General features: G+C 48.7%; 1 protein-coding gene across 2 annotated transcripts; it reads right to left on the bottom strand.

The window, feature by feature from the left end:
* Positions 1-4,744: 4,744 nt before the first annotated feature.
* MRPL52 (mitochondrial ribosomal protein L52) lies at positions 4,745-9,729 on the bottom strand. Of its 2 annotated transcripts, XM_084806406.1 has the most exons (6): positions 9,677-9,729; positions 8,600-8,684; positions 7,718-7,785; positions 6,693-6,757; positions 5,777-5,957; positions 4,745-5,650 (listed from the first exon to the last, which is right to left on the bottom strand). In XM_084806406.1, exons 1-5 carry the CDS (start codon positions 9,702-9,704, stop codon positions 5,811-5,813), a joined length of 393 nt encoding a protein of 130 aa, XP_084662532.1. In that variant the 5' UTR covers positions 9,705-9,729; the 3' UTR covers positions 4,745-5,650; positions 5,777-5,810. The 2 variants fall into 2 exon arrangements, with proteins under 2 accessions (XP_084662532.1, XP_084662531.1); XM_084806405.1 differs by having other exon boundaries at positions 4,745-5,957.
* Between the last annotated feature and the right edge of the window lie 2,166 nt (positions 9,730-11,895).

Below are 11,895 nucleotides of genomic sequence, written 5' to 3'. Positions count from 1 at the left end.
ATTGTTGGCTTCCTACTCCTTTTTTATTGGCCCAGAGGGTTGGAAATGCTGGTATAGAAATTCACTATATGCGCTTGGTCCATTAAATGCGCAATGTCTACTCAGAATTAAGCCCCATTGAATTCAGTAACACTTTATCCCAGGTAGGGGTGTATGTTGAATTGCAGCCTAAGGATTTAGAGCACCTTTAGCCAATCTGGTGCTCTCCAGATATGTTGGACTACAACTCCCAGCATCCCCCAGCCAGCTTCTAAGATTGGGGCAATATGGTCAAGGTTGTCACTGTTATGAGGGGACATTGTCTCACCTCTCCCCACAACCTACAATTTCTTATTTTTAAGAAATGTTCACACACACATATCCATGGTGAAATTGAGAATCATTTCAAACACTGAGGGCACAATCCTATGCGTGTTTAGACAGAAAAAAGTCCTACAATCCCAGCATTCCCCAGCTAGCCATCCTGGCTAGGGAACGCTGAGAGATGTAGGACTTTTGTCTGTCTAAACATGCATAGGATTGTGTCCCAGCTCTTAAGGAGAGATGCTTTCAATGCACTGCAAAAAATCTCCAGCCCTTTTCTTGTTTGCTTGAGTTTAGCCTTCAGAAGAGAAGACTGAGGGGAGAAAGGATAGCGCTGTTCAAGTACTTGAAAGGTTGTCACAGAGAGGAAGGCCAGGATCTCTTCTGGATCATCCCAGAGTGCAGGACACGGAATAATGGGCTCAAGTGACAGGAAGCCAGATTCCGGCTGAATATCAGGAAAAGCTTCCTGACTGTTAGAGCAATACGACAATGGAACCGATGACCTAGAGAGGTGGTGGGCTCTCCCACACTGGAGGCATTCAAGATGAGGCTGGACAGCCATCAGTTGGGGATGCTCTGACTTGGATTCCTGCATTGAGCAGGGGGTTGGACTCAATGGCCTTGTAGGCCCCTTCCAACCTTACGATTCTATGATTCTAGCCCAGTATTGTCGACACCAACTGGCAGCCCCGGCTTTCCAGGGTGAAAGGCAAGAATATTTCCTAGCCCAACCTGGAGATGCTGGGGATTGAACCTGGGACCATCATGCCAAGGGGGATCCCTTGTTTGAAAGTGCCTGCATGTGCATTCTGAAGTGGTACAACCCTGTGAAGCGACTGTCCCACATCACCAAAAGCACGTTGGCACTGCTTTTGGGCAGAGCCAGCCCAAGACAATTTGCTGCCTGAGGCAAAGGCCAAAAGGGTGTCCCCTCTCATTCCATGTACAAAAGCTGACTGGACTGGCAGATGAATCTGTCTTCAATACTAATGGGTGTGGGGGGGGCAACATTCTCCACTGAACGTGAAGGCAGTAGGCTAAAGGGGGTGCAGAGTAGGCTGCATGGCACACAATTCCCTCCTTGAACACTTTGCTGCTGCCTCCCAGTATCTGCCACCTGAGGCAACTGCCTTGCCCCGCCTAATGGTAGGGCTGGCCCTGCTTTTGGGGTTCAGCTGTGTCGAGGATGTGGAACCTGTGCCTCACCAAGATGCTGCTGGACTCCCATCTCCCTTCACCCCTGGCCAGCGTGGCCGGTGGCCAGGGAAGCTGGGAACTATAGTCCAATAACATATGTGAACGCTTCCGCACCCCTGACGGAAATGAAAAGTTTGTCACACGGTCGGATTCCGCTTGAGCGGATCACCCTGGTGAAAAGGGGGGTGGCAGCTGGATTTGTAAGAATGAACAACCACGTAAACAGGATGGTTGTCTAATATTTCCCTGCCAAAATGAGTTGCATTCAGTCATCCTTGGCACATCCTAGAGCCTAATCCCAAAGCGGGGCTTTGGATGTGACGAAGTTGCAGGGGGAGCAGGAAGCACAACAGTGTAATGCTCCCTGCTCCCCTGTCCCATTCAAAAGCAAAACTGTATAGAAGCCTTCTCCAACTTGGTGGCCTCCAGTTGTGTTAAACCACCACTCCCAGCTGGCTGGGGGATGCTAGGCGAAGTAGTCCAGCACATATGGAGGGAACCAGGCCACGGAAGGCTGCTGTATAGAATTTTAGCATGCTTCTTGTTTTTGAAATGTGTGGGCACTCCCTTTTGGAAATTGCTAGCCTGCCTCATCCTATTGTGTAATGTTTATTTTGAAATCTTGTTTCCTGGTATTTTGTGCTTTACAAAGCAACACCACAATTCTGGGATTTTTTTTGTTTGTGTTTTTTTCTGGGGGTGGGTGGTATTGTTGTCCGGTGAAGGAGCCAGTTGAGTTGGCTTGTGTTCAGGGCAGTGCACTCTGCACATGGCTGGGGCACTGTGCTCTGACTTCCGCAAATTCTGGAGCCGAGCTGCATAACTTCACATCTGCCAGCATGGAGTCAGTCCCATTGATCACATTTTGGTTCAATTGAAACTCTGGATGATATCCTCTGGAAGAATGTTTGGGGTACAGGCTGAAGATTTAACAAGTATTCCTTGTGTGGGACATATGAAATTGTGTGTGTGTGTGATAAATAATTGGTACCAAATCTATTGAAGGCAACATTTGAACATCCTTGGGCAAGGCTTATAATTCATTATATTCCTATGGTTTTTAAAACGCATTATTTACCAGAGGAATAGTGAAGTACGAGACTGGTGGGAAAGAAAACAATTCAAAGGGTTAAAACAAATGACAGTTATTCAACAAACACACACACACACACAGCTATATAAAAATCAAATCATCTGAGATGGACACATGACACACAGCCCAGTATCCTGTCTCCGCCGATGTGACGTCGGTGTAACCGCGACTTCCCCCTCAGTTCAACTGAGTCAGGAATAATTCGGTGGATGCTAACAAGGACAGCAAGCAAGGCTATACAGTTGGAATATCCCAACACCGCATGTGCTAAGCTGTGATGGTGGTGGGGGGCGCTAGAAGCAGGGGAAGGGGCTCCAAGAAAGCAGGTTTGGGGAGGTGGATTGTGAGCCTCAACGGGGTGCAGCAGCAGATCCTAACTTGGTGCAAGCATGTCTCTCCCCCTGCCCACCCTTTGGCTGTCCTTGTGGGTCCCGTGCACTTGGCAGAGGCCCCAGGCGCTGATCTCATCATGCTTTCGTGGCCACCACATCTGGAAGCAATTACAGATGTGGGGTGGGAGGAAAAAGATGTGTTCAAAACACAGCTGGAATTAGCAAGGCAGAGATGGCTGGGGTAGGGAAGGACAGAATGGGAAAAACTACCCCCCCCCCCATCCTGCAGCCTTCACTGTTGGCTTTATATCACCAGTTGCTGGTAGGATCATGGAAAGATGAGGAATCTGGAACTGGGGTGGCGGGTGGACTCTGCTCCGTTCCCACCCCTGGCTGAGCCACTAACCCAAATTTGGCATCCAAGTTCCTGTATTAGAAAGCTAAACAGACCCAAATCCAGGCCTGAGATGTTCAGGGGAAGGACAAAGGAAAATTTTAGTAAACCCGCCTTCCCCCAGGCTTATGCAACACAGACCAACTCTCCATATTGCGGACCCTGATTTCATTTTATCTATACCAACCCTATGCTGTTTAAGTCTAACCACAGAAGCTGCCACAGCAAAAAAGAACAGCAAAGGTAGCTGTGTTGACTAGATGCAAAACTCCAAAATCTGTATTAGCATATTTTTATTAAGCCAATTAAAAGATCAACAAAAATGTGCAAGCTTTTGAGGTCCCCAGATCTCTTCATCGGGCAAGATGTTACAAAGATCAGGTTGGGGTGGGTCTAAAGACTGGTATTCTGCAGACACCATGACTTAGACAAAAAGTCAGCTCCTCCCCACCACACTTTTTGTAACGTCTTGCCCAATGAAGAGATCTGGAGATCTCAAAAGATTGCACATTTTTGTGATCTTTTGATTGGCCTAATCAAGGTATTACATTAATAAGGATTTTGGAATACTGCAAAAATGGTTAGTGTGTGTTAAAGGCGCCCCCGCCCCTTTACAAAAAGTACAATTTTGAGGGTGGAAGAGGGCCAGAAACCATCAGCAGCAGGGGAAAAAAGTATTTCCCATCAGAAAGTGTATGTGTGTACATACACACACTCACTTGTACACCTCTGCCTTTCAGATCCCTCATTCTTTTTCTTGCCACCCTTGTTCCTTCCTTCCTTCCTCACTGTGACCTCACCTCCAGTGCGCAGAGGTTCCCACAGGGGCAAGAAGGGAAGGTGGGAAAAAGAAAGCTCAAGGGGGAATCCACACAGCAGGAAAGAGAGCAGAGAGCTCCTTTCCAGAGAGGAGCCAACATTCCTTCAAGGCTGGCCCACAGCCACCACCCGAAGTGCAGCCAGGCTCGGATCTCCCCCAACTTCCAGGAAACAAAAAAACACTTTCCCTGGCCCAGCTGACAATAAGAAGGCAGAACAGCAGCAGCCAAGGCTTGGCAACTCTTTCCCTGCTTGCCCCCTCCTCTCCCCCTTTGGCCTTACTTACTAGGGCTTCATCTGTGCAGGGAGAAATCCCAGCAGCGGAAGCTCTCCTGGAAGCCTTGAACGCAGCCGTGTCAAGACACTGCCTGCAAGGGGGGAAGGTGCTTTGTGCATGCTCAGAGGCCCACTTGAATTTCACAGGGGCTTGAGGGCTGCATTTTGCCCTTTGAAATAAAAGAACATCTCATGGGGAAAAAAGAAAAAAAGGGCCAGAGGTCTGGGGCATAAGCTCGACTAAAGATCTCTTTCTTTGTTCTTGGAATGCCCAGAAGTTGTCACACCTTGCTTGAGGGCCACACTGGTCCAACAAACAGAGCAGTGTCTTTTTAAATCATTTTTATTGCCCGTCCCTTCAAAGAGTTCAAGGAAGTGTGGTCAATTCCTCCTCCTTTTTGTCCTTACCAGACTGTGAAGTCAATTAAGCTGCATGTGTGGGTGTGAGAGACACACACGCACACACAGCGACTGAGCCAGCTTGCTTGTTGGCTTACAAACCCTCGCTTGTTTGGGAGAAATAAAGCATAAGCCCAGTTTGGATGTAAAGCTAAGTTGTCCATGTGTGGTTTGTTTATTCCCATCATATGAGGAGCTAATGGACCGCCTGCACCAGCAGGAGGTTCATGTGTGTTGTAGATTAGTAAGCCGGGATTCCTGCCCCAAAGTGACGTGCAAATGAGGCCTATGCCTGGCCCATTACGCAGCTAGACTTTTGGTTGAGCAGGGACATGAACTGAGGCTTAAGTGTGATATTTTAATTCCTCCACAGCTCTGGTATTCAACCCTTTTAGGAGAGTCCAGACACCCCTGCCCCCCTCGCGATTCAAAGAACACATGTGAGGGAGCTGTGCAACCATTGCGCCTGGCAGTCATGCCCTCATAGATGCACACAGGAAGATGGGGTGCGTGTGATGGTGTATCGTGACCAACGGCAGGGCAAGCCCATACAACTCCCTCATGCGTTCTCTAAACACGTGAAACAATCCGTACAAGATCAGTTCATTCTAGAGAGACTTGCAATGCCTGGCCATGGAATAATCTTGTTATTTCCCCAATGTAAATGTCAGCTAGGCATCACGGCAGACAGACTGTCACGGGCACAAACTAAAGGCCCATGATGCAGCAACCTTCCAGAAGTTGAGGAGGTGAAGGCCCGCTTCTCATTCCCAGTGGCCACTTCGCTTGACGATGCTCTGCACAGTCCAACCTGTGCAACGAACAAAACGGCTGCTGCGTGGAAACAAAAATGGCTGGGTCCACAGAGCCAGCAATGGCCCTAAGAAAGGCAGTGCCAGCATGGTGCTGGGAATCTCTTATTCCCCCTTCCTCAGTATAAAAAAAGAAACTCTTTTATACCTCAAACCCAAGATTAGATGGGGGGGAAGAGTATTTATTTGGGGGCCTGCTGAAGGAAGCCTCCTTTAGGCTGGAGTCGATTCCGCCGCTTTTCCTCTGCCTCTTGCTCTCGTTCTCTCTGCTTGGCCTCCCACTTCTTGATCCCATGATCCATTTCTGCAGAGATCATGGCTACACGACGCTGAGGGGGCAAGATGCAGAGTTAGTGCAGCGTCTGAGGAAATCCTTCCCCACCTTCTCAATAACCCTCACGTAGGGAGCACAAACACACAATAGGTTTCAGTGCTTAACCATCTTGTTTTCCAACCAAGCGACCCAGTGGAGCCGTTGCACTGCAAAGGAGTTAGGTAGTGTCAGCCGAACTCACAAAATCCCAAAGGTTTGAGGGTGGGGAAATGACTGTTGAAACCGGTCACTGTAATGTAAACTTACTAAGGCTCAAGCCTGTCCTTTGTCTTGTCCCTCATCCAAGATGATAGGCAACAAGAGGTGGGGCTGTAGTTATCGAGTAGTAGGGACGGAGGGGTACTCTTCACATGCTCAGAGGCACACTATTCCAGTCCTCCTCAACCTGGTGACCGTAATATGTTTTGGACTGCAACACCCATCAGCCCCAGCCAGCTTCACCAACTGTCAGGGATGCTGGGAGCTGTAGTCCAGAAACTTCTGGAAGGCAGCAGGTTGGGGTTCCCTAGAGCTGACCCTTGCCTCCAACTCGGAACACCCAGGAACCTTTTTCCCATGGGACACAACAGAGGAATAACTCCAGCTTGGCTTGTTTTCATGAGTTATCACATGCTCAAGGGCAGGCCCTGGTTTCTAGTATCCTGCCAATCCACTGGACTCCACCCTCCCTCCCAAATACACAAAACCACAATCCCCAAGGTCTACAGTACACCCCCCCCCCCCCACTTACTGCAAACGCTTTGTTCTTTTCCTGCCGACGGAGTTGACCTTTCATTGGCGGAGCAGGCCTCCCATCTGGGGAAGGTGGGAAAAAACATACATACCATGGTGTTACAGAATTTTATTATTTATTTATTTCATTTCTATACCGCCCAATAGCCGAAGCTCTTCAGCCTACTTGTTCCCTCTCTCTATGCTCAACGGTACAAGACTGTGAACTTGTATATTTGACAAGAGGTTGTTAAGATCCTCTGCTCATGCACCCTTTCATCGATCGTTCAACTCAAGGTGGATTCTAAAGAAGTGTGACAATAACCAAGTACTCGGCAAAGAGAATGCTGGTTCTGCTCTGGATTAATTAAACTGGGAGGTAAGGGGATTATCTTGGTGTATGAGCACTTAGAAGGAACAAGTGAAAAGAAATAAATGTCCCACTACTGTTGAATGCGCATCTGGCAGTAATACGGAACAGGGCTTTTTCAGTAGCGGCACCCAGGTTGAGGAATGAACTGGTGCCTGTTTTGGTTTTTTTCCTCCTCCCTCCCAATCCGTTTTCCTTTGATGTGTCTTTTAGATGGTAAGCCTGAGAGCGCAGACTGTCATATTATTAATCTGTGTAAACTGTTCTGGGAGCCTTTTTTGGCTGAAGAGTGGGGGGAAATGCTGTAAATAAAAAATAAATAAATATAATGCCCTCTTCTCCGAAATGCACGCCAAACAGGCATTCTGATGTTGCCCTGTAAAACTGTTTGTTTTGTCAGGTTTTCAATTCTGATTGATTTCCTTCTAATACATCCTTAGTCTAGTGTTGTGATTTTGTTGCTTCATGCTGGTTTCCTGCTGCTTTGCCCTATTTATTTTAAAAAAATAATAAAAAAAAAAACCAAAGTACATTGGTTTTAGTTTTTAAGCGTTGATTTTATTATGCTTTTACTCTGTAAATTATTTAAAGTTGGTTTGGTGGTGCAAAAGCAGGTGATACATTTGTTTGTATGTATGTATGTATAAAAAAAATTAAAACCCCAGTTTACTTACCTGCGAACGACCAGTCGGGCAGGTCTGTTAAAGGTCCATAATTGGAAGGGTTTATAGGCAAACCTTGCCTGGAAGGAAATACAGAGGGCAAAATTGTGGGTATAGCTGTCAGAAATAAAGTAGAACAACAGATGAAAGAGATGATACTGTCACATTGAGCTGGTTCGCATGACGCAGCGGGCTCATCAGGGGTTGAGCCGGTATGTGTGGGCAACATTTTGAATATGCAACCCCCCCCCCCCCGCCGGGGGGGGGGGGGTTGTCATGTCATGTGAAACCAGACATCGAGGGTTATTTGATGGTTAAACAACCTTTGCATAATCCTCAGTTTGTTGTAGGGTTATTTGAGGGTCGTTTAACCCCCAAATAACACGTGGTGGTGAGGTTCGCAAGACACAACAATCCTAGCTTGGGGATGCATATTCCTAATGTTGTCCAGCACATGCCACAGTTCATCGTGGATTAAATAACCCTTGGTGAGCTGGCTGTGTTGTGCGAACCAGCTCATTGAGCCTGTCTCCACTGACAATGCCAAAGATACCTTCTCATGCATCTCTGAGAGACCTCTAAGTTCTGATCCTCACACAACACTCTGCCTCAAATGTCAGGCACCACATTATAGTCCAGCCATTCCCAACCTCGTGCCCTGAGATTGGTTGGCTACGACCCCCACAATCCCCAGTGTTGGGGATTATGGGAGTTGTAGTCCAACACAACTCCCAGGTTGGAAAAGGCTCTAGTTATTCCTCCTCAAAGGCCCCACGCTAGTTTTGATGCTCTGTTGCCAACTGTATTGGCAATACAGAAGTATTCTCTCTCCAACACCATTTTTGGGATCCTCCCTCTAGCTCCAGCGTTGGCCCTTCCATCTCTGGCACTCACTTCACTCTCCACCCGCCAGCAACTTGGTCCATCATGCTGCAATGGAGGCTCCGAGACGCTGAAGCGATTTTTGCCAGCTGAGGTCCTATGGGGGCAGAAGTGGAAAGAGAAAAAACAGGATTTCGTAAGAAATAAGAATATAGGATTTACTGAAACAATTTCATAACAGTATTTATTGCACACCTTTGCATACATTATCTCAGCTATTGTTAGAATAACCCCACAAGGTAGGTCATTACTATTATTATTATTATTACTACTGCAGATGACTGCCTAAGGCCGTAAGACCGTACCTTGCCTTAGCCCACCAAATGAATTCACGTTCTATATCAGACACGTTCACTGAAGTTTATAGCAAGCTGATGCATAAATCAAGTACCACCGTTACAGGTTCTGGCAGCAGGCCTTACTAAAGGTGGCTTGAAATGTCAAAATCAGCAGAGTATTAAATTTTCATTGTAACTCAGTATTAAATTTTCATTGTAACCTCCCCCCCCTTTAAAGATCATAAGCCATGTGCCTTTCTTTAGTTGCGAAAGAACTCTCTGAATGCAAACATCCAGCGCATGGTAGCAAAATCCACTTTCCCAGGCAGTCATACAAACACGATGGTAGAGTGGAATAGATCCAGCTAGTACGCAAGCACCAACATTAGATAAAGAGTTAGCATTATGGCACAGCAACCTACGCAGACAGTAAGAAAACAGGAAGAGCTGGAGGGTAACTTCAATCCATTTTACAAAGCAATCTTAGGCATGTCTAGTCATAAGGAAGCCCCACTAAATTCAGTGGGACTGAAGGGCGCAATCCTATGCATACTTGGACAGAAAAAAGTCCTACAGCTCCCTGCATTCCGCAGCCACCCATGCTAGCTGGAGAATGCTGGGTGTTGCAGGACTTTTTTCTGCCAAAGTGGCATAGGATTGTACCTTTAGATGCATTGCTGTACACACTTACCGGGAAGTAAGTCCCACTGAACTCAATGGGGCTTGCGTCTGAGTAGACATGCATAGGACTGCGCTGTCTCCCCCCTCCCCCGACCCAGTCTCTTTTCCCCTGCCGCCAACATCGCCATACCCAGCCTCTGGGCCGCGCAAGCTGCCATTTTGAGGACGCGAAGCTCGCGAAGGGCCACGCGCTTGCGTCCACAGCTGCACGGAAAGTTCGATGGTGGGGGACGCCATTTTTAAAAGGAAGCTCAACGAGCGCCGCCATTTTGGAAGATTTGGTCAGCGGGAGCCGCCCACTCTCGGCCGGAAGCATCGCCTTCTCCGGCCTTCTATCGGAAGTCCAGGGGGACGCCATCTTGTACGGATCATTTCAGAACTATAATAAACGCCGTAGGAAAGAGGAGCAAATATCTGAACACTACGTCAAGGAGCCGGATATGGCTAAACATTCCCAGCAGCCGCTGCCCGGCATTTCGGGATTAGACCTGATTAATTTTCTCGGTTAACGGATTCGTGCTCCTAAATCCGCGAGAGCGGCCATTTTGGCACAGGGATGGCAAGACCGGATGTGGCTGCCGGAAACTAAGGGGGCGCCATTTTGCAAACGAGGCCTTACTCCTTCGCCCGTATTGGACTCGGGAACTATCCGCCGTCCGTTCGTGAGAGAGCGATTCCGGTCTGAGTGAAGGATGACTTTCGCTATCAATACTAGGACCCCGGCTTCCGGCATTTCACAAAGGCTTATGCTCGAAGTCTTAAGAAGGGCGGCGTGGGGTTTGTTTTATATCTAAAGGCGCCCCGGCTGCCATTTTTCTTAAGGGCGGAAAGGTCTTTTCGGCCATCTTGGGAACGGTTACAGCGTCGCCGGCGCCATCTTGGACGCTGGTTGCTAAGGAAGCCGTCGCCCTTGGTAACGAAGTACCCAGGAGGTGAGGCGGGGGGCGGGCCTGCGTCGCCTGGGCCTCGCCTGGAAAGAGCCTCGGACGCCTGGGTTCTCTTGGAGACGGGGTGCATTGGGTTGGGGTCTCTCTCGGGCTCTGTTTTTTAAATGCGTGGAATGACACAGCTGTGACTTAGAGATGTATAAAGCGTGCCCTATCATATTTTACAGGCGTTTGGATAAGATCCATGGAAAGGCAGGGAAGTCATGTTAAAGTATGACAACTGGAGCCCAGCGGGGCGAAGGCAGATTAAGCACGTCTGCTCGCGTTTCGGTAAGGGCGAGCACGAATTTCAGCCTGCGATGCAGCTGCGGTAAAAGGCGCAGGAGCCCTGCCAGAGAAAAAGGTGGCACCCTTCGGTTTCGTCACTGGCACACTCGTGGCGAGGGGTGAAAGGGGGGACCCCCCCCCCAAGATCCTTACCCTTGGTCTCTTAGAGCACCGGCCCAGCTATGGTTACATGGAAATAAGCCACAGCGCGTTCAGTGTCTCTGTGTGGTTCCAGCCCCTTGTATTAGTTGTGAATGTGGAAGAAGGGGTGGTCGGTTTCCCAGGGAAGATCTTGCGTGTGACAGGGGCGCAGTGCCCGTGTGCCAGATCCAAATGACACTTTGGGCTGCGGCAGTAGTTCAGGATAGGGTAGCAAGCGTTTACTGCGCAGAGGTTCTTCTGTTTGAAGAAGAGTTTGGTGTGACTTGGAAGGCTGTGGTGCTACCTTTCTTAAAAGGTAAAGGTGTCCCCAACCAGTCGTGTCCGACTCTAGGGTGCGGTGCTCATCCCCGTTTCTAAGCCGAAGAGCCAGCGCTGTCCGAAGACGCTTCCGTGGTCATGTGGCCGGCATGACTGAACACCGAGGTGCACGGCACGCTGTTACCTTTCCCGCCGAGGCGGTACCTATTTATCTACTTGCAATGTCTTGCTTTCGAACTGCGAGGTTGGCAGAAGGTGGGACTGAAGACGGGAGCTCCCTCCGTCACACGGCACTCGGGTCTCGAACTGCTGTCCTGCCGACCTTCCAGTCTGCAGTTCAGCATCTTAACCACTAAGCCACCGCGGCCTTTCTTACACGACCCAATAAAAAGATCTCACCTGAACGACTTTGGATCTTCACGAGTCTTTCATTTGGAGAGTGTTTCTGAAAGTTCACCCACGCCAGGACTCCCCTACTTCTGCAGGACACAAAATTGAAGTGGGGGAATTTCCCTCTCAAAACAGTTGGTCAGGCTGGGCTGGCAAAAAGCTGATGCCTTTCATTTTGAACCAAATCTGCTGGTAGGAATAGTAAGCGCTCAACTTGCATGGGTCTCTTCTTCCCTGAAGAAGAGCTCTGTGCAACTTGAAAGCTTGGTTGCCATACTGGAGACACAGGGAGCGCTACAGGAAGCAATAGTACTGTGTGTGCGTG

The sequence above is a fragment of the Heloderma suspectum genome, chromosome 6 (genome assembly GCF_057233095.1).
Source record: "Heloderma suspectum isolate Gila_16-S chromosome 6, 16-S_ref, whole genome shotgun sequence".
NCBI lineage: Eukaryota > Metazoa > Chordata > Lepidosauria > Squamata > Helodermatidae > Heloderma > Heloderma suspectum.
This window is presented reverse-complemented; position numbering and strand designations above follow the sequence as displayed.